Raw genomic sequence first — 23,314 nt, 5'->3', positions numbered from 1 at the left:
TGATTAACAAATGAAACTTAGTGCAGAGAGAGAAGATGTTGTGATGTGTAACTAATTCTTCATGTAAAAAGTATGGACAAGAAATAACTCGTAAGTTTTAAAGATTTGTTTTTAAAATAGTTGGAAGTTTTATTACATTCAAAAATTCCTGCATGAGCACAATGAAATAAGTTTAAAGCATGTTTTTTTTTCTGTTTTATTAAGATGGTTGACATGATTCAATATATATAATAACTGTTTCAGAGTGGCATTTTAGTTTGCCTTTGTTTTTTTTTTCCTATAAGGAGTATAATCTTAGTAAGGGACATTTTATTACTTTCCTCTGAAACACAGTGATAGTAAAAGTTGAACATTTGAAACAATCTAGAATTACCCAAGCTAGAATTGTTCATATTACTGATAGTAATCTGATTCTTATATGCCCATTGGAACAAGTGCTACTTTTTTATAATGTATTTTGTATAATATCCATCCCCTAGAGTTGTAGCAACTGACAATCACATTGCTTTATAGAGTGAATTTAATCCAGCCTTAGTAAGAGGAAAAAATGAGTTGTATCCTGTTAACCTGTAACTTATGAAAGAAACAGAGCTATAGAGGTTTTTTTTTTTTTGAGGTAAAATTGTATTGCAGTTGTATTATAGGGAAAATCAAATATCTTGAGATATGCAAGAATTAATCATCAGGGAAAATGCTGTCTCTTTCTAGGCATACATAATGATACCTACCAAGAATCAAGCAGAACAATGCAGCAGTTCATCCTTTTATCTTGTTTCACTGCCTTCACTCCTTCTCTTTCCTTTTGTGTTTCCTTCTTCTTCCAGAGCCCTGCCTCCTGCTTCCCATCCCTTTCCTGCATTCATCCCTCCATGACCATTGTGGCCACTTGGGAACAGACCAGCTCATGGGAATAATCTCCCTCTCTGCCCCTCTCCTAGCCTCCACCTCATCTACTCTTCTTACCATCTTCTCTCCCCCTCCCTCTCACTTCTCACCTCCTTCCTTCTTCCCTCTTTCCCTTGACTCAGAACTGATTTGTCAATTGCCCTTCCTAGAAGTGATATTCTGTAAAATCAGATTGAGAGTACATTTATTTCTGCACATATGAAAAGGGCAAAGAAGCTGCTGACTTAAAGATCCAGATGACATATTTAGATAACATTAGAAGACAATGCTTTGTAAGCCACCTGCCAAAAGTTTGGAGGCTGGAAACCCTAGAGTTGACTTACTTGTGTAGAAATAATTTCCTCGGGTACGTGAGGGAGTGATCACAGTTTCACAAATGGATAGTAGGAGAACATATTTCAGGCTAGCTCCCTATCCACATTCTTAAAAACTCTATTCAGTTTACACTGAATCGTTCATGAAATTGGAGATAGACAGGTTGATCAAACCTGAGGACTGAAAAAAACAGGCTTTGTTCTTTGTGTTGTATAGTAAGGCAAAGTGCAGATAGTCATAGAGAAATAATTCAATCACAACAACATTTTTTATTCCTATGTCTGGAGTGTTGCCATAAATCACAAAAGGGGACAAGTTGTCATCCAGTAAATACTCACCAAAAGCATTACCAGATAGCTGGATACCTACAGCTATAGAAAGAATGGAGACCTAGGTTTATCGTATCTGCTCATGACATACGTGAGAATAATATAGATAGGTAACTATCGGGGCAAGTGTTGGACTAGCAATTAAGGTACGAGTTGGGATTCCCATGTCTCTTATTGGAATGCCAGACTCTAAGTCCTGGCTCCAGCTTCAGATGCCGAGTTCTTGCTAGTGAGCCCCAAGGAAGTTAGTAAGTGATGGCTCAAGCGGTTGGATCTCTATCATCCAATCAGGAGACTGAGACTGACTATGCAGTTACAGATTAAACCTGGCACAACTCTTAGTATGGGTAATTTGGGCGCAGCCCTAATTTTGCCTATCATGAAAATTTGAGCAGCAGATGGAATCTATCTCTGTCTCTTTTTCTGTATTTCTCCCCTTCTCCTCCTTCTTCCCCTGTCTCTTTCCATCTCTCTATTTTTCTCCCTCTCCCCCATCCTCCCTTCTGTTGCCCTCTTCACTAACAAGTACAATTAAATAATTAAAAGAAAAAGCAATATATAGCATGTTAGTTACAAAAGACCAATTATGATGGGTTGAATGCTGAACAAATATTGAGCGATCATGAAATTAAGTCCTTCATAAGAATGACTAATTGCAGGCCTGGCATGATGGCCTAATGACTAAAATCCTTTCCTAGAATGCACCCCGATTCCATATTGTGCAGTTATAATCCTGGTAGCCCACTTCCCATCCAGCTCTCTGCCTGTGGCCTGGGAAAGCAGCAGAGGACGGCCCAAAGCCTTGGGATCCTGCACCCAAGTGGGAGACCTGGAGAAAGTTCCTGGCTCCTGGCATCAGATCAGCTGAGCTCTTCCTCATTGTCTCTCCTCCTCTCTGTATATCTTACCTTGCAATAGAAATAAATAAATCTTAAACAACAACAAAAAAGAATGACTAAATGCATATTTTGTCATTACAACCTGATAACACATGTTCTACTTTTATTTTAATTTTCAAATGAAGCAACCATGGATTAAAGGACTTTATTAATTTGCTCAAGGGTATTCAGGTAATTAAATGTCAGATTAGAGATTTGCAGATATTTTATGCCCAGAGTTACACCTTCAATCTGCATCACTTCCATTTTATCATGTGAGTTGACATACCCTATTGCTATAAAATCTGCACCAATTGACTGTAAGAGTGGATTTTTATAGAGTTGCTTATTTTTACTTAAAAGACAGATTTACAAAGAGAAGGAGAGACATAGAACAAAGAGCTTGCATCTGATAGTTCACTCCCCAAATGGCCACAACAATCGGAGCTGAGCTGATGTGATGCCACTAGCCAGGAGCTTCTTCCCTGTCTCCCACATGGGTGCAGGGTCCCAATGATTTGGACCATTCTCTGCTGTTTTCCCAGCTCATTAACAGGGAGCTGGATTGGAAGTACAGCAGCTGGGACAAAAATCGCTGCTCACATCAGATGCCAGTGTCCCAGCGTGGAGGATCATGCTGTTGAGCCATGGTGCTGGCGCATTTCCCAATGGAGAAATCTTAAGAGTTCATTCAAAATGCAGTACTAAATCCTCTGTGAGAAATCTGTAAGGTAGAACAGTCTTTTACAAAACATGCAAACTCTAGATCAGCCGGTGTATGTATTTGATATAAATGATTGAATTTACTTTGTTTTTTTTTATAGATGTATTTATTTTTATTACAAAGTCAGATATACAGAGAGGAGGAGAGACAGAGAGGAAAATCTTCCATCCAATGATTCACTCCCCAAGTGAGCGCAACGGCTGGTGTTGTGCTAATCCGAAGCCAGGAACCAGGAACCTCCTCCAAGTCTCCTACTTGGGTGCTGGATACCAAAGCATTGGGCCATCCTCAACTGCTTTCCCAGGCCACAAGCAGGGAGCTGGATGGGAAGTGGAGCTGCCAGAATTAGAACTGGCGCCCATATGGGATCCAGGCGCGTTCAAGGTGAGGACTTTAGCCACTAGGCCACACCACCGGGCCCAATTGAATTTACATTGAAAAATCAAACTTCAAGACGTTTGGAGAAGAAACCATCCTTGTTCTTATCGACAAAGATTGAGATTTTATAATATTTTTTTCATTCTCATTTTTGGCCTAATAAATTAATATGTTGAATAATAACTTACAGAAAATCTTCCTATATATAGGGCTCATATTAATTATAATAATTCATCTGACAGAATTTTATCCAAAATGTCAATATGTTGCATTAATATTTTATGTAAATTTATAGAAAATCAGATGCCCTTCTCAGAAGAAACCCATCATTGCCACTGTCTTGGCTTTTATAGCAAGACTGGAAATTCTACTCTGTCTCTAAGATGAAATACTATTTTCAGTAAAGGATGCCTTCCTGACAGTTATTTATCTTGAGAGGCTATAAAGCTTTGGATTAATTGCATGTTTTGTACAAATGTCAGCTGCTGATTTAGTTTGGATGGATCAATTGTTGTCCTGTCTGAGCTTTAGGTGAGTAAAAATATTGCTTATCATCAGTCTTCTTTGGCTGACCCTTTAGAAAAAAATTGGATGTCACGAGGAAGCCATTTTTTTTTTTTCCTTCCAAGAGTCTTCAAGACACAACAGGCATGTGCTTGTTCTTTTAGAACTACAAAGGTAGTTCAGATACCAAGACTGAAATTTGAGCTAAATTTTCTTTGTTCTTACCAAGCTGGCGACTTTTAAACCATGTAGCTGTCCTAACAAAATATAGTTAATGGGGCATTGATTGTGTTTGCACACATTCCTTATTCATTTGGGCACTAACCCGCAGTTCAGCAATTTATTCTGGTTTTTATTTGGTTGTGCTAATTACTTCATGGGACAGAAACATGCAATGTATGCTTGTCAATGAATTAATTCACTCATTCCTCAGATGAGCCCATTTCCTGCTTTCGGTCAGCATAGCTCTCTATGTCGCAGGCTGAAGTCATTCTCTATGTCTTTGTCTTCATATCACCATATCAGTCTCCATAATAATCACTTTTAAGGGGAGATGGAAGAGTTTCTAATTCATTTAGCATTCCTGAACCTCAGTTTTTCTCACATGGAAAATTCTGAAATGACTACTTTTCAAAATCTATATGGATATTTGCAATCATTATCAGTCTCAATTCATCAATCATCAGAAACATCACCAAGGATATCTTGCTTTCTGTCCACATGAACATTATGTCCCCTGATTTAACAAGCCTGGAACTTGCATCACAGCCCTGCTGCATCACGGTGGCCTCCCTTTTTGCCGCTTTTCGTAATACTTCCTGCGCCCTGCCTAGGAACTGAAGCCCAGCCCCATGATTACATACCTATGCAGGCACTTTGCTATGTGAGTCCTCGGCAGTTTACTGCTTCTCTGATGTGTTGTACATCTGCCAGTCTTGAGATGATTTTCAACAGGATCTACAAACATCTAATTCGTTTCTATGACTTTCCTGATACCTATTCTGGGATCCTGGCCTTAAGAATATTCAAAGTAATGACCCCAAATTACCAGATCAGGCATCATTTTAAGAGATTACTTCCATCACTCTTGTGAGGAGTATGGCTGTAGCTTTCATCTACCTAACTCAGTTTTTGAATTTTCACTAACCTGGCCAGTCAATGCTAATTCTGTTGACATTTTATAAATGAGTGTTTCAACGTCTGTCTCTGTTTTTTTTCTGTTTTGCCATGTTTTCCAGTTTTCTGGGTTTTTTTCCCCTCTTTTTAGGACTCTTTTTGCAATTAAAATATTTCCTGTGTTTAGTGCAGTATGTGAGACTGGGGATGGGTGGTGTGAGACAGATAGCTTGAGCGCTAATAAACATATTCTGGGAGAAAAATGTAAGAACAAATAGAATTATCTGTAAATGGAATGATTTGGTCTCTATTAATTTCTATGACATGATGACATGTCAGGAGATCCTTAATGGATGAATAATTGTACTGCCAATTTGTAATCATCCTTTCCAAAGATAACTTAAATCTATTTTCCAGTCTGCCAATAATCTGTCACAAATGTACTGCTTGAATTCTTCTTTGTTTTGTAAAAATTATTTTTGACACGTAGTATTGCAATAAATAATACAAATGTGGCCATAAGGAAAATGGATGAAGGGTTTTGAATATCACTTACCCTGATGCTCTGTTCATTAGCTCTTCACATATACCCATGTGACTTATATTAAAGAAAAGCATTATATTTTTGTAGTGGTCGTGTCTTTAGTGTAATTGTTCTATTACTATTTTGGGAAGTAAATTGAATTGTTTCCAGCTGAATGAGGATTCTACAGAATATAGGAACTCTCTTCATTCAAAGACAGGTGCCATAGGTTCATATAAATGTGAATACCATTTTTTAATAGTGGCTGCCTTTCTGGATTCAGAGGTTACAAAAAGCCTTCTCAGAACAAGTGTATAATGCTAATATGTACATATACACACATGATGTTTTATATATGTGTGTGTGTGTGTGTGTGTTTGTGTGTCATTGGGGCTGGAGACCTGCTATGGATTTCAGAGCTTGTATTATGTCTAAAATAATTCAGCTTCTCCCAGTTGGCAAGTGGTCCAAACCAGTGATATTAGATCTTCCAATTTAAAATACAGGATCTGAAATGCAAGCAGAAAAAAGGAGAACCCAGAAATCTCTGTCCTTAAATTCTCCAATTTAACTGTAGATCACACAGAAGATATGCAAATACCAAATGCTTGCTAAAGGAAGGAAACTTCCAAAATCTCTGGCATGAATCTCAGATGTTGGTGCACTTGTGCTTTTGGTGTTTGGTATCCTCTCATTTTTATATTATGTCTTGCATCATAGCTGAATTCAGATAAAGATTCAGAGCAATTTTTTCCCCCCTGCATTTATCTCTGGTTGTGTATGTTCTGGGAGTAGATCAGTTGTGTACTCAAAGCTGAAATCAACAGAGGGAGGAATATGAAGTATGAGAATAAGGGAGTTTCAGTTCTTTGAAACACTGATGGAAACTGGCCCAGCAACCCCATATGCTCAGACCCGTATTAGAGCCTTCACAAGAGTCTGTTTTCCCAAAGTTCAAAAACAACAGCAGCAAGTTTGCACCACTTTCTTGTTATGACTCAGATGAAATGTTTTTGTTCTGTTAATTTCACATCTTACCAAAAATTATTTCAAGTATTTCCAAACAGCATGGTTTCACTTGGAAACATATGCATATATTTTTAAAGATTATAAAAATAGTCTAATGACCATCCATGAAAAAAATAAGACCAAAAGGTGTCAATTAACTAAAGTTGTTTATTTGCTACTTATTTCTTTCAATTAGCTTTAAAGGCATCAATATAATTATGCAACATGTATAGTATGGCTGTGAAAAAAAACAAAACAGTGAATGTGTATAGGAAAAACCAGAGCTCCAGAGTTTTAACTGTGTTTCAATTCAAATATGTTGCCTTGAGATAACCACTGTTCTCTCACATGCAAATAAGCTTGTGCTTGTAATTATGTGAATTAAAACGAGTTTGGAGAAGTAGCTTCCTAAGACTTAATTCAGTTACCTTTTTAAATGGTCATTGGCTTTTTGTCATGATTGGGATTCATAATTGTGAGGAAATTGTAAGTTTATTGTCTGAAGAGAGGAACTGAATCAGGGCTTCAGAACACACACAAGTGCTGAAGACTGAAAGAGGGCAATTGTGATGAAAATGAGTAATGTCTATGTTGATAGAACAGTCTAATAAACAGCCTGGGTAAATTTCAGGAAATTATTATGATGTACTTAAATTATTGGCTTGCTAAAGTTGTAGGATGAAATAAAACACATGGGATGGTGTTGTTTTATTACAAAATGAAGGCAATCACATTATTATCATTTCCTCTTGCAGTATTTTGTTAATTTCTCATAATATCCTCCAAAGTAAATGATTAGCTAAAGAATATTTATTTTAAAAACTCATAGAATGTGTATCAAAAATACTCAAACTACACATCAGACAGTTAAAACAATTTTACATTTTGAATTTGTCCTGACTGGCGTAGCCATCACTTGTGAGTACTTCTGACACTTTACAATTGTAATTATTAAGGGTCATGATAACTAAATTCAAGTGTTTTCTGTAGGTGATGTTGCTCCAGTGGATTTTCTGTTTCTACCTTTCTTTAAGTGGTTTTATTAGAGTAGAGCATGTATGCAGCAAAGTACACAAGTCTCAGGTGAAATTCCATAAGATGGAATTACTTACCAGAAGGTTTTGTCAAATGCCCTGCCAGTCATTAGCTATACTCTCATAATTATAATCATTGTCACATTTATAATTATAGATATATTTTTCTTTCTTGGTTTTATATAAATAAAATATTGAACAATGTTCTTTATTGCTTCAGGATTATTTTACTCACTGAATTTTACATCTGTGAAACTTATTCATGATTTACAAAATATTAATTCATTCATTTTTCTGCTGTTTATTATTCCTTTGTAAAATGCATGGTGATATATTTACCCATTTTTTTATTAGGTGACAGTGGAGTCTCCTCCTGTTTTTATGTGTTTTGATGAAGGTTGCATATTATTCAAGTGTCTTTTCATATATATATATAATGAATATCTACATACCTATATAATATAAATATTATATGTGTACATGTTTTGGTTGAGTTTTTACTGAATACCTCACTTGAAGAAAATTTGTTTTTCTTTGTTTTGTCCAGTATTGGTTGATGGCTAATTTTGGCTTGAATTTTAAATTTTGGCCATGTACAAGTATGTTGCTAAAATGTCAATGTGCCTAAGTTGCTTTTTGATTGCTACTTATGTAGCATATTTTTCAAGCTGTTATTGAAGACTTGAATATTTTATTTTTTCTAAGACCAACTTAACCTTTTCCCAAAAATATAATTATATTTTTTCTAATCTATATTTTCTAAAACTGTTTATGTCACTTAGTATAATTCCTTTGTTAGCTATATGTTATATAAATATCTCCTATGACTGTGTTAGTCACATTTTTCATCTACTGAAGTCTTTTGATGAAAGTTTTCTTTTTCCTTCACAAATAATAGGTATTTTTTGTCTTTGCAAGATGCTAAAAATATTCGCAATTATCTTTATTGTTAATTATATTTATTTTGTTCTACGAGGTGTCTGAAATCTGGCAATTAAACATTTCAATGAATTTTATACTCTATATTATGCTCCTATTTTCTCCCTTTTTTAGACACCCAGTGCATGCCAATTCTGGGAGAAAAATGACATGCATCTATGAATGTTGGGCATTCTAATTCATGAGAATAGTGTATCTCCCAATTATTAATATTTTCTTTAAAGTCTATCAGTAATGCTGTCTGTTCCTTGGACCAGTCTTAAAATCTCATCTCAATATGTATTTATGGCTGTGGAAATTTTTATTTTTCTAATTGTTGTGCTACAATAGACCATCATCACTTCTTAGTTTTTCCTTAAATTTGTTTTAGACTTCCCAAATACACAATTATGGCATTTTAAAAGATTTTATTCCTCTCTCTTCTATTTCCCAACTCATTTTTCTCTTGTATACTCTAGGGGTGAAATAGAAGTTAAGATAATAGCCATTCATGCCTTGCTGCTTTTCAGCAGGAATTGGATCACCCTTGTGTGTGATATTTGCTATGTAGACTTTAATAATATTTGTGGGATTAAGGAATGTCTCTTATAATTATTTTGAAATGTATTTAACCAAGAAATGTGTTGGATATTAATGCCATTTTATGCAATTAGAGATTTTGCAAATTGATTTTTAATGTTTTTAAATATTTATTTTTACTGGAAAGTCAGATTTGCAGAGGTGGAAAGACAGAGGGAAACATCCTCTGTCCACTCTTTCACTCCCCGCATGGCTGCAATGGCAGGAACTGAGCTGATCTGAAGTCAGCCACCAGGAAGCCCTCCAAGTCCCCCACATGGGTGCAGGGTCCCAAAGCTTTAAACCATTCTCTACAGCTTTCCAAGGCCAAAAGCCGGGAGCCAGAAGGGGAGTGGAACAGCCAGGATACAAACCAGTTCCCATATGGCATCCTAGCAAATATAAGGCGAGGACCACAGCCACTAGGCTATTGCGTCTGGTCTAGATTTTAAAATGCTAAGCCCGCATTATTGCAATATCTGAGTGAAGCCATTGGTGATGATACACTTATTTTTTTTAAGGATATATTTATTTTTATTGGAAAGGCAGATTTACAGAAAAGGAAAGACAGAGAAAGATCTCCTGTTCAATGGTTCATCCCCAAGTGGCTTGGCTGGAGCTGAGCCGGAACTGAGCTGATCTGAAACCAGGAGTCAGTAGCTTCTTATGGTCTCCCACATAGTTGCAGGGTCTCAAAGTTTTGGGCCATTCTCTACTGCTGTAGGGAGCTGGATGGGAAATGGAGCAGCCAGGGCACAAACTGGCAGCCATATGGAATCCCCACGCATGCAAGGCAAGGATTGAGTCACTTGGCAATCACTGCAAGTTTGATACAATTATCTTTTTTTTCAAGTACAAATTACTGATGTTTTATTTATAAAATTTCCAACCATGTTCCTAAGAATTGACTGTAGCTCTTTTTTTTTTAAATGGCTTTGATAGGTTTTAGTGTCAAAATTCTGTTAGCATCATAAAAATTTTGATCAATTCCTTTTTTATAGATTCAAAGATTTGATATAGCAATTTTACTTACTTTTTATATATAAAATATATATCTATATATGATACAATTATTTAGGCTCAGTGATTTGCCCTTCTACCCTCCTCATCCCCTCTGCACCCACACTCCCCCCTATACTATTACAGTGATATAAGTCTTTTAACAACAATCATTAGTCGATCATTCTTCTATTTAAGTGCATTATGACCTTGTAGGCATGGACAATTCATCTCATTGACAAGATATATTGGACAGTTTCATTGGGAGTCCGTCTTTCATTCAGAAGTAGATCGCATACAGCAATGTATCATTACTTCGTAGTATAGTAGTATACTTGCCTTCATTACACAGATCCTCTTGGTAAATTTATATAGATTCATGCTTACCTGTATATTTCTTATATCAGAGAGAACATGTGAAATCTGTCTTTTTTGGATTGGCCTATTTCACTGAGCATAATGATCTCTAGTTGGGACCATTTGGTTGCAAATGGTGTAAGTTCATTCTTTTTAATGGCTGAGTAGTATTCTATACAGTAGATGTAATGCCATTTCTTCATCCATTCCTCTTTCAAAGTGCATCTGGGTTGTTGCCATGTCTTCACTGTTGCAGATTATGCTGCTGTAAATATAAGAGTGGAAGTCACTTTTGTTTCCTTTGGGTGTTGTTCCAAGGGCTGGGGTAGCTGGGTCATATGGTAGATTAAGTTTCAGTTCTCTTAACACTATCCATACTTCCGTAAGGCTGGACTACCCTACACTCCCAACAACAGTGAAGTAGGATGCCTTTATCTCCCCACTCACGCCTGCAGGTGTTGTTAGTAGAGTACTGAATGAAGTCCAAACTCACTAGTGTTAGGTGGAACCTCAATGATGTCTTTATTGTTTTTTCCTGACAACTAGGTTGCCTGAGCAGTTTTTATATAACTAATAATCAATTTGAATTTGTTCTCAAAAATGTTCATTTACTTTTCCCATTTCCTTACAAGTTTGTTTTGTTGACATTGAGTTTCTGAAACTCTTTGTAGATCCTGGGATATTAGTACCCTATTGATTGTGTAATGTACCAATATTTTCTCCCATTCTGTTGGTTACTTCTTCCCTTTTGCAATCATTTCACTTGCCGTACATACACATCTTAGTTTAATGTATTCCCATTTGTTTATCTTGACTTTATCTGTGATTTTATTGACTTGGTCTAACATTTCTTTCTTAAATATGTAAGAGAAATTAATCCTGAAGTCCCTATTAATTGAGATGCTTTCTTCTAGGAATAATATTATGTACTGAACAATATTTTAAAATAGATATTATTCATTTTTTGTTGGCTACCTTTTATTACCTTGAAGTTTAAATGTCCTTTTTGTGCTTTGTAAATATTTAAAATATATTGACACAATTGAAGCTGAAATGTATTTTTGTATATTTAATGTCTGGAAACATTTGATATGTCTTTTCTTATTTTTTCTTGATATTGAACATTTGTACCTTATAAGACTTTCTTTTCTTTTCTTATGCAAGCTTTTTACAGATAGCAAGAAAATATATGGCCAACTTCTACCTTTCTTGAATTTTCTTCTCTCTACAGTGTTATCTATTTCATGTGTGTTTGCTCTTATTTTTTACTTCCTTCTTTCTAGTTTCATTTTAGTTCATATGGCAGCAACTTTTCTAATTTGTTAAAATTAAAGCTATATAACTGAATTTTCAGCCTTTGTTTTTACATATCTATTTGAAGCAATTCTTTCTAAGTATTCTTTCAGGTGATTTCTCCAAATACAGATATATAATATATTCATTGTCTTCTATTTAAAATATTTTTCTAATTATTTTTAAATTTATTCTTGATTTAATAAATATGTATAAAGGAATTCTTAATTTCCAAACATCTGGAATTTTTTACTTTTTAAAAATAATTGGTCCCTATGCTAGTACCACTGTGCTCAAAGAAAGTAGACTTTGATTTTAGTGTTCTAAAATTTTTTGAGATTTGCTTTATTGCATAGAATATAACCAATTTTGTCAGCAGATTTTGTGCATTTACAAAGTTAGCGGATATATTCTACAATAAATGTTAAATTGGTCAGTTTTTAAACTTTTGTTATTTAGACAGTTCATTTTCTTTTCCTTTTCAGTTTTTTCTATCAGTTGGTAAAGTGTGATAAAATTTACAACTCTGTCCTTTTGTAGTTGCTGGTTTTTTTTTTTTTTGCTTTGTTTTGATATTTTCAGTTTTTGGCTTGTAATCCTAGCCTGCTTCACTAGTAATGCTGAATATTCAGTTTCTTTAATCTCTTAGCCCATATAGCTATACAGTGTCTGCTATGTAATCCCTATTCCATGGTATAATGAAAAATAATGAATAAATGTGAGCTGAGAGTAAGTATGTAAAGCAAAAATGTAGGAACAGGTGGAGAACTGAGCAGTTGAAAAAGAAATCAAGATGATTTTTGTCACGTCCTGCCAGATGACAACTTTTGTATTTCTTTGATTTAGCAAACGTTTAATTCATCCTTTTGAAATGATGCGACTCTTGACCACTCTATTTCTTCCTCCATCTGAGAACATGATGCATTTCTGGTCTGATTTTATTGACTGGAGAAGTCTCACTGACACATAGTTGGTGTTAGCTAGTCCAGTGCCCACAAGACATGCTTGATCTCGACTCAGAGAGGCTTACAACCTCCATTTTGAAGCTTGGCATGTTTAGACACCCTCCACAATTCATGTGGTCAGCATGTTCTGCCAACAGTGTTGAAACTGAGACTCCATAGATAATCCCATCTACAACATCCTCTAGTTCGCATGCAGAAACAGTAAAAACCTCATAAACCACATCTGTTAACAGCAACTGCAATTCTTCAGAAGAAGGCTGCTGTATTTTGTATGATGGTTTTAGTTAGTCCGCATTGGGTAAACTTCATTTGATTCAGTCACATTTCTGCCTTCTAATAACTATATTTAGATGCTTCACACAAGACAGTGTATTGTATTTTTATTGCCTTCCAAATATATGCTTGGTATTAAACAGAGATGAAATTATCTCCTCTATAGATGTAGAAAGAGTTATAATACTAGGTTCTTTTTTTTCCCCTCTGGCACAGGTAATAATAGATGTGTTGACAGTTCATTTTATTGCTGTGTTCTCTGAATGTCAAGCTCATTTTACAGTCATGTGGAACACAAATTTGACATAAATACCAAATTAATTAAACAAGTATTTATTGAATATCAGCTTCATTCCTGGGACATAGCTGGCAGGCACTGAGTCCATCAGCATGCCTTCTATTACTTGCAAAACACACAGCTTTTCCTCCTGTTCACAAGCTAATGATTTATTGAGAACTATTCCTGCACTACAATTTTCAGAAATGGAATATATGAAGAGTCAGCTATCTTCTTTGCATCATTTCTTAACTCTGAAATTTCCTTTTCTTAAAATTTACTACACTAATATGTATAAGTTTAATTTTCTCATGAACATAAAGATCTTTTTCCACTAATCTTCCATCTCCAATCAATTTGACCATATGCTGTGCTTGCTACCACTAAGCATTCCAGTTGCACCTAAGATTGGGAAGCTAAGTTACCCTTCTGAAGTACAATAGGTTAGTGAAACTCCAAGACATCCATGTAATACAGTAGGAACCCAATTTACTTAATCTAGGGTATTTTATATCTCTGTCACATAGACTGATCTTTAATTTACTTATCTGAAAAATGCTAATTGTAGTTACATATGAGTTTTACTTGATGATTAGGCATAAAATTGTTATTCCATAGAATATAAATCCATGGTTTAACATGTTTTTGTTTATGTCAGTATAAGCTTTTAGAAGATCTAGCTGGAGAACTATTCATGCTTTCACTTGGCAAGGCACTAGTGGATGTCCAACAAGAAAAGATCTTGAGATGTTGCTTTTCCCTAATGATTATTTAACTTTTTAAAATATGTGTATTACATTCATGTATTATCTTTTAGACTTAATATCTTCAAGGTAATATTAACACAGAAAAGGGTAACTTCATACCATTTGTCTTTAAATTCACCAGACACGTATAATGCCTGATTCACAGAATGTTACTGTATTGGATGTCAAGTCATGTTAAAACCTTTGGAATTTTTCATATAAATGAAGTATTGACTCATATCGTGTGTGCCTGTTATTGTGTGTAGCCCAAGGAAAATCTATGGGCACAACCAATTGTGCTTTTCCCCTTGTCGATTGCTAATATCCTTCTCTAGATGTTTTCTTTCCTCATTCATTCGCAGTACATACTTGGCATCCACCCCAGTACCAGGGATGCTACATGAGTCGCTTCCGCCAATCCTGACATCAGTGTTGCTCAGTGGCTCATCCAGGAGCAGGTGTTGAACACTGATAGAAACAGAATTTTGTCCGCCAAATCCCAAATCCTCCTGTTTTCAGTCTCCATTGGCCAATGGAACACTCTTGCCAAAGTTATTTCCAAATTCAAGTCGCAGGCATGACAGTTTATTATGCTGCCTGCCAAAACTGGTGGCCCATGGAAGCTCTTATTTTAAAAAATTTTTAAATAGAATACATCTTTGTGTCAAATAAGTATCTTGTGATTTTCAGTGACATACTTCTATTTTTGTGGCTATATCTAAAATGAGTAAGTTGAGATTATGTGCAATTAATGCTATAGTAACAACTGTTATTTAGTACAGTAAACTAAGCAATTATTACAGGGCTGTGTAAATCATGGATCATTTATGGTCGGGAATGTCAGAAAAATTATAAAGATTATCGAGGAAATCTAGCCATTTTTAAATTGTGGTTTGAAATTGCTAATGTAATTCTTCAAATAAACCATTTGTATTATGAAGAATTTCTCTAGATGATTAATTATTCATTTGAAATAATGTAAATAACTCATATGGACTTCTTTAAATAATTTTATCAAAGCTTAGTAAATATTAGCAAACAATATACAGATATAAAGCACAAGTTAAAGGCAATAAACTTTTAAAGATTTAAAGGTTTATTTTATTTTTATTGGAAAGTCAGATATACAGAGAGGAAGAGAGACAGAGAAGATCTTCTGTCCATTGTTTCACTCCCCAAGTGACCACAATTGCAGGAGCTGAGCCAATCCAAAGACGGGAGCCAGGAACCTCTTCTGGGTCTCCCATGCAGTTGCAGTGTCCCCAGGCCTTGGGCCATGCTTGATGCTTTCCCAGGCTACAAGCAGGGAGCTGGATGAGCAGTGGGGCTGCAGGGATTAGAACCGGCACCCTCCTGGGATCCCAGTGCATGCAAGGTGAGAACTTTAGCTGCTGGGCTACCATACTGGGTCCAAGGCAATAAACTTGAAGAGCAAATTCAGAAAGGATGGACTTTGAACAGTTTGTTTATTATTTGTTATTAACAATTTAAGGCATTATACATAACAGAAGTATCATTTCTTATTTAACTGTGTAGCCTAAAAATTTGTTAATATATTTTACATTACTTTTTCATACCGGTATAATCACATTCTTTAGATTATTATAAAAATGTTCACGTGCATGTTGGAATCCTGTCATCAACTATGGTGAAGTGATGATTAATGTAATCAACAGTGTGTGCCAAATGATATCATGTCATCCAATTTTGATAAAATGTTAATTAATAACTATAGAAAAGAGGCAGTTAAGGTCATAATTCTTCATTACTCTTTAAGAGTTTTCCCCCTTGGAAGAGGTAATAGTAGCCATTTATGCTTGCAAAGAAATAATGTCATATATAGGTGAGCTAATGTAATTCTGGCTTGAGGAGTATTGAAATAGATGTTCTGAGAAAAGCATGGGTGTGTCTATTTTAACATAAATCTATTTGGAAAAACTATTAGCTTGAGTTGACAGAATAGTACAGGGAAATGAAGAAAGAGACCAAAATGTAGGAAATGCTACTGAGGCAAGTGATCTAACCAGAAACCTAGAGATCTGAGACTTAATACCAGCTGGCACAGAAAGCAGTGAAGAGCTGTGATTTGAGAATTAAACATAAAAAATGTTGTTCTAGTTTGATTTAACTCTAAACGTTTCTGATGATGCTTTCTACCATATTAAGGAGCTTCTTTATAAATGCATGAAAATGTTTGTGGAAATTCAGTTCCCACTTCTAAAATAAAACCTTAACAATAAGACAATAAAACATAGGTGTCCACTGTCAAGCATTATTACATTTTTGGTCAATTTTTTTCTGTAGATCATGGTCTCTAGCATAAGAAACTAAATAATAAAACCCATATTGTTCTATTATGATAAAGATTTACAGAAAAAGAAACAAAGTTCTATAACCGGTAAAGTAGTTTAGCACAATAACTGTATAAATAAACTGAATAGTATCCCTTATGTCAGAGTTAAGGAGATAAATATACTATAATTTAAAATACAGACTTTAAACATTAATCTATTTAGGCTACTATAGCAAAGTGTCTTACAGTGTGCAATGTGTCAACAGCTAAAATGCATTTCTCACGGTTGTGTGGACTGTGAGGTCCACGATCAAGGTGATGTGGACCTTGATCTGCTGTTGAGGACCCCTTGCTGGAGAACCACGCCTTCTCGCTGTCTCCTCACGTGGAGAAAAGAGCATCTCTGGATTCCTTCATATGAGAACTAATATTTTATGAGGGCCATGTCCAAGTAATACAATAATTTCCTGGTAAACTGTCCACCTTTTAATATCTTTGCCTTAGGAAGTTAAGACTTTAACACGCATGTTAATAACAGTCGCGACAGGATGGATGTGTGTTTTACAAATTATGACAAAAAGATTCATGTGGAATATTAAATTGATATAGATATTATAGGATGTAGAGTGACAAACCCTTTGTATTATCACCTCACAATTTCTATTTTGTAAATGTAAAATTCTTATGGAGTGCTTAAAAAATGATCTTTCATCTCAAATTGAAATTTAATCTGTATAATTCCAAAGATGGCATAGAAATAAAGTCATTGCAACATATATATAAAAAAGTAAAAATAGTTATTCTTAATATTCACATTGCATATCATGATGTGTGAGGAATACTAATGAGAATAGCAAATCATTATAAAGAAAGATCATAAATACTCAAACAGATCCAGACACATTTGGAAACTTGTAGATGACAGACTTATCATTGCATTTTAATGGAGAGTGTTTGATAAGAGGCTCTAGGGTTGTAATTCCTGCATGCAAAAGTGAAGTTGTATTCATGCATCTCAACATTGTCACGCTTTTTGTCACCCCCCAAATAGATATTGAAATGTGGAAAGCAGGTCTCTGAAGTTTTCTGGAAAAAAAATCCAATAATTTATGAACTCATATCTTAATAGTTATTTACCATTAATTTACTGCTGTCTAATCATCATAAGTTAGCACATTGAAAATGAAAAGAGATGTAAAAATCTTAAGGAAAATCTCTCATGCATATGACCTTAAGAGGATTATCCAGCATACAGCAAAAATGTCTACGAATGTGGGCCAAGGAAAAACATGGCGACGTACAAAAATGAAGCACGGATCATTAAATAATACATGAGAAACTCCTTGTCAGTAATCACGGAAATGCAAATTAAAGCTACAGTATGCTGCAATTTTACACTCATTGAAATGCAAAAATTAAATACATTGGCTGTGAGACCTCATAAATAATCCTGGAAATATACAAGGTTTTGGAAATAATATTCAGCATATCCTGTGATCCAGCAATTGTATTTTTTGAATCAAAAATGAAATGAAATGGAAATTCACACTCATTGTATTGGCAAAGTGTAAAATAACATACAAGACTAAAGGTGATCAATAAAGGAGTAAAATGAATGGAAATTGCAGTAGCCGAAACATGCACCTGTGCCCATATGGGATCCTTGCAAGGGGAGGATTAAAATTTGAGCCATTGCGCCATGTCCCCCAAATGAAAATTTTAAATGGCAACATTGTGTATAATGAAAAATTAGATGCAACCTTAAGATGTTTATCTCAGGAAAAGTGGTAAAGAAGAAATCTAGAGAAATCTCTAAAAAATCAATACTTAATGAAAAGGAGTAATGTAGCAGCTAAAATATAAGATACAAGCATATTATTAGAAGCTGGAGGCACTGGCATGATGGCTCAAAGTCTAAATCTAACTTTGACAGTGTTGGGATCCCCTGTAGATGCCGGTCCATGTCCTGGATGCTTTACCTCCCATTAAGCTCCCTTTTTATACCCTGGTTAAGCAGTAGAAAATGATGCAAAACCTTGGACCCTGCACTTGCGTAAAAAACCTGGAAGAGGATCCAGGGTCATGGCTTAGAATCAGCTCAGTTCCAGCCGATATGGCCATTTGAGAAGTGAACCAGTGGATGGAAAATCTATCTGTTCTTCTCTCTGTAAATCTGATCTTTCTAATAAAAACAAACTAATATTGAAAAAGAAAGAGAAAGAAAGGAAGAAAGGATGGGAGTGAGAGAGGGAGGAAGAAAGGGAAGGAAGGAAAATGGGAAATGGAATTGGGATTAGAATCAACAGTCTAGTTATGGGACATCTACATTGCAGGGAGAATCTTAATCCATACATCACAGTGCTGGTTCGTCTCAGATGTTCTGGGCAAAAGCAGATTGTGCAACAATGCTGTTAGATAAGAGTATAAACTGCATACAGCATAAATTAAACATTCACTTCACAGTGATTTATCCAAGTTGTGCTTTTGTTTTACTTTAATACACTGACTTTGCTCATTGTGCTCATGGTATCATGTAATTTAACATGTGGATTTTATTTATAGTGTTGTCTGAATCATTTTAAATATCAAATATCATTGATCACGCAGCTGTTTGTGGAATCTTACTAATGGCAACACGGAACTATCTTAACCAGTGTGACACTGAGGTTTTAAATGGATTCTATGTTGATGATGCTGAAAGGATCAGGACTCATGAAAAAAACCTAGTTGACATTAATTAATCTTCTTCACAATCTCATGCTGCTTTATTAGTCCTTGATTTAAGAAATTACTTCATTCTGTTTAGATATACTATAATTGCTGTCCAAACATATCACAGAAACCAAACTCAATTCCTCTTAGTGGGACACTGTAGGATTCTTCTACAGTAATCCACAGCCTTGATGCATAGTTGCTTCTGAATTAAACAGTCCTTTCTTCGCACAATATTTTCCCTGTCTTTAAGGGTGTCTTTTAAATTTCTTTCAGAAATTTGATACAACTACATAAAAGTGAAGATGACATGGATGTTTCCAAGAAGGTGAAAGCCCACTGGATTTCTTTGGGCCTGGAAGATGTACAGTTAGTAAATTATTCTGTGCTGCTTAATCTACCAGGCCCTTCTCCCAGCACTGTGACTCTGAGCAGCAGCGGCCAATGCTTTCATCCTAGTGGCCAGCCTTGCAACGAGGATGCCAGAAAAGATAGCAGCCAAGACCTGCTCTCCTCGTACGCAGCTTACTCTGCCAAAGGAACTCTCGAGGTAATATGGCCATTTGTCTCTGTCATTTACAGTGAACTAGAATTAGAAAACAACAGCTTTCATCTAAATGGAACTAACTGGCAAGATGCAGCATACAAAAGTAACCATTAAATGTTCTCAGTGTGGAGGTGCCAAGAAAGGGAAGGAGATTTGGATTGCCTGACCCTTTTCTTGTAATATTTTGAAAGTGAAAACATGTTAGGAGAATTTAATTCTCAGGTGTTGAATGTGTGACTGAGTCATTCACGTTTTGCTCACCAGTGCCAGTCTATTTCATCCTATGGTTTTGAAGAAGCACATTTTAATATATGGAGTGGAGAGAAAGGATAAATGGAGGGAACTGTGTTTTGTGATTACTAATGCACACACAGAATTATTTATATATTTAGGATGTGAAATGTGTCACATTCCCCTCTCATGATAGGAAATGTATGAGACGGATACTGAACTCTCCGATAGATAGGATTATTTGTTCACTGTTTCTAGTTTAACAGTTTTTTGATGAGGGTACTTTGCTTGTTGTTTGTCACTTTAACTTTGTTTTTTGTTTTGTTTTGTTTTTTGATGTCTTGCTAAGTGCAAGCATTCTAGAGTCATATGTACAGTTTTAAATTGCAATTCCTTAGTTCTGTTTGGTGATATAATAGCTCCAATTTGTAAGGTTATTATAAGAATTAAATGATAAATGTATGAATTTTAATATATATGTATATGCTGAAATATAAATATCAATTTGAAACTGTTAAGTAAATAAATCCTGGCAGATCAAATAGTGAAGATGGTGTATAAATTAGGAATAACATTGTCTTTTTCCTCAGATAGACAAGCTTTCTATCTCCATGTAGAAGTATAGTGGTAATATACTTTTTACATAACTAAATTGCATTATTAAATACAAATAAAATAAAGCTATATATCTGACTTCTATCATGGTGCACATTTTTAAGACTTTAACTCAAACTGTGATTATAAATGGGATTTTAAGTTATTTTTACAGAAATTCTAAAAATAGTATGAATGCTTGCTTATATTATATATATTACAACATACATATTGCAATATATATTCATTTAAGGAGGCAGAGGATGAAAAATCAACTTAACTGGCTGCATTGTGTAGTGTATACGAACTTTAGCAAAAGCCCTCCCTATAATCAGCACAGTCTTGAGACAAATTTTACCATTAATTAAAATATACTACAATGTTAGATGTGGTGGTTCCAGCTTAGAAGCCATGGAATTGGATTTGAATTACATAAACGTATTTATTTGAGTTACATATTTGAATTACATATTCATATTCTTGGTAGGCAGTATCAAAATAGGTCAGTATCTGAGTATTCACAGAAACAACAGGCAGTGATCTCTCCTTGATTCAGAATGTTGGGCAATTTGTTTGACATTCACATTGTAATATATGTGTCTGTATCTAAAACCACAGTCCTTGTATTTTGTCATTCTGGATGAATTTACCCAACAATTTCTTTGAAGGTCACGATGCTTATGATAAAGCAAGTCTAGGCTGGTCATTCTCTTATGTTTTATCTTTCAGTGCTAAGTCATTTCACACCAGTCTCTAAGACTGGCATTATGATGCACAGTTAATTTGCAAATGACAAACTTGGGCTATCAAACAGTGGTTTTATATGTTCGCCACCAAAAAAAAAAGGCTCATTATGCTTTTTGCAAAATTATTTAGTTTTCTTAATCTTGTTACTGGAACGGTGTGATGTTGCTTTATGTACTCATGTAACTATAGCTCAGAGATTTTCCTATATATTTATCATTTATGAATGTTACACATTTCCTGTCATTTCATAGTTAAAAAGGTCAGCTGCAGATTCACATGATTATTCAGTTGTCCATAAAGTTATAAGATCTGCTGGACACCTCTCATCATGTGTAAATGACTTAAAACAAACAGCCACTTAAAAAAAACTGATTTATTTTTATTGGAATGTCAGATATGCAGAGATGAGGAGAGACAGAGAGGAAGATCTTCTGTTTGCTGGTCCACTCCCCAAGTGGCCGCAATAGCCGGAGCTGAGCTGATCTGAAACCAGGAGCCAGAATCTCTTCTGGGTCTCCCATACGGGTGCAGGGTCCCAAGGCTTTGGGTTGTCCTCAGCTGCTTTCCCAGCTGCAAGCAGGGAGGTGGATGGGAAGCAGGGTGATAGGATTAGAACCAGCGCCCATATGGGATCCCTGTGTGTGCAAGGAGAGAACTTGAGCTGCTAGGCTATCCATGCTGGGCTCAAAACTACCTGTAAATGATTTATTTACTTTTTCATTAAAACGCCATTTGCAAAAAGAAAGAGACAGAGAAATATCCTCCATTGGTGGATTCACCCCAGAGTCACAATGGCCATAGTTGATGTGATCCAAAGCCAAGAGCCAGGAGCTTCTTCGGAGTTTTCAATGTCGATTCTGGGTGCTGAGTTTTGGACCATCCTCTGTTGTATCTAGGCCATAATCAGGGAGCTAGTTCAGAAGTGGAGCAGCATGGACATGAACCAGCACCCTTATGGGATCCTGATACTTGCCTGTGGAGGATTACCTAAGCGCCATCATGCCAGCCCCAAACTGCCACTTTTTAATTAAGAAAAATTCTATAAAAAACTTTCAAGAAATATTTATTCACTTATTTGAACAGCAGAGTGACAGAGAGAGATTGGCAGAAAAAGATTCCATCGTAGTCTTTCAAACTAGTAGTAGGGCCCATAAACACAAAACCCCTTTGTGTGCTTTGAGAAGTGATCATAAAATTTAGATTAAGGGACTGATCATGACTTTTAAAATCATAATGGTAATGCAAATGAGTCACTCTAAATACGTGCTAATTTAAAGCATCTATTGAGGAAACATAAGGTATACAATGCTAATTTTTTTAAACACAAACAGTATTTCCGGTTTTAATAGCAAAGTGATTCTAAATTACTTATATGCACACAGAATATGTGCATGTAATTTCCGTACATGTTGCAGATTGATATGTTATGGAAACTCACATGGCCTAATTAATAAGGCACTATGATGTTTCTTCTGTCTGTCGATGCAGAGCCTGACTTGAATCAGTCGTGTGTGATCTCGGCCGATGATTCTGACGTGCCTCCTTTTTTATCTGAGTACCTTGTGTTTGCATGCATTTCTCTCAGGCAGCAACATTAACAAGTCCGTAAATTATTCCAGTCTATCAGCAAAACTCCCCACACAACTTTTCCTTTTGACAAGGTTATTCGCAGAAGAGGAGTGCCCCTTTTCTTTGAAAAGCTGTCATGTCCATTCATCATATGGCTATTTTGTATAAGCTTCCAATTTGCGCTTTCTGGTAACAGTCTGCACAGCATTTGTGCTATCTGAGATCTACTTCCAAAACCCACTTAATGCCAGCATGATGGATGGTGTACTTTGCAACTTCTTTGTAATTCATCCTGCACGGGAAAGGTGACATTGTTTACCCCATCATAATGACAGGTGGGTCAGTATAAGGGTCCTAAGGAAGTTGTCCTGTCAGATGCAAAATGCATATTGAAATGGATACATAAATAATTTAGTATGAGTAAGATTAGCTTCAGGGAATAAACAGTGTTTCATAGGTTTATGTAAAGGTACATATCAACTATAATATCATAAGGTTA

At 35.5% G+C, this 23,314-nt stretch overlaps 1 protein-coding gene across 1 annotated transcript in view; it reads left to right on the top strand.

Moving 5' to 3' along the window:
- Positions 1-23,314, top strand: part of NAALADL2 (N-acetylated alpha-linked acidic dipeptidase like 2) — a 630,278-nt gene that overhangs the window by 125,045 nt on the left and 481,919 nt on the right. The window contains exon 3 of the mRNA XM_041002590.1: positions 19,404-19,677. Within this exon, the coding sequence (XP_040858524.1) occupies positions 19,404-19,677 (274 nt within the window). The remainder of the gene's footprint in view (positions 1-19,403; positions 19,678-23,314) is intronic.

Source organism: Ochotona curzoniae, unplaced genomic scaffold (genome assembly GCF_017591425.1).
Source record: "Ochotona curzoniae isolate NIBS_2020 unplaced genomic scaffold, NIBS_Ocur_1.0 scaffold_2587, whole genome shotgun sequence".
NCBI classification, from domain to species: Eukaryota; Metazoa; Chordata; class Mammalia; order Lagomorpha; family Ochotonidae; genus Ochotona; species Ochotona curzoniae.
The sequence above is the reverse complement of the archived record's forward strand: the minus strand, read 5'-3'. Positions and strand labels throughout refer to the sequence as shown.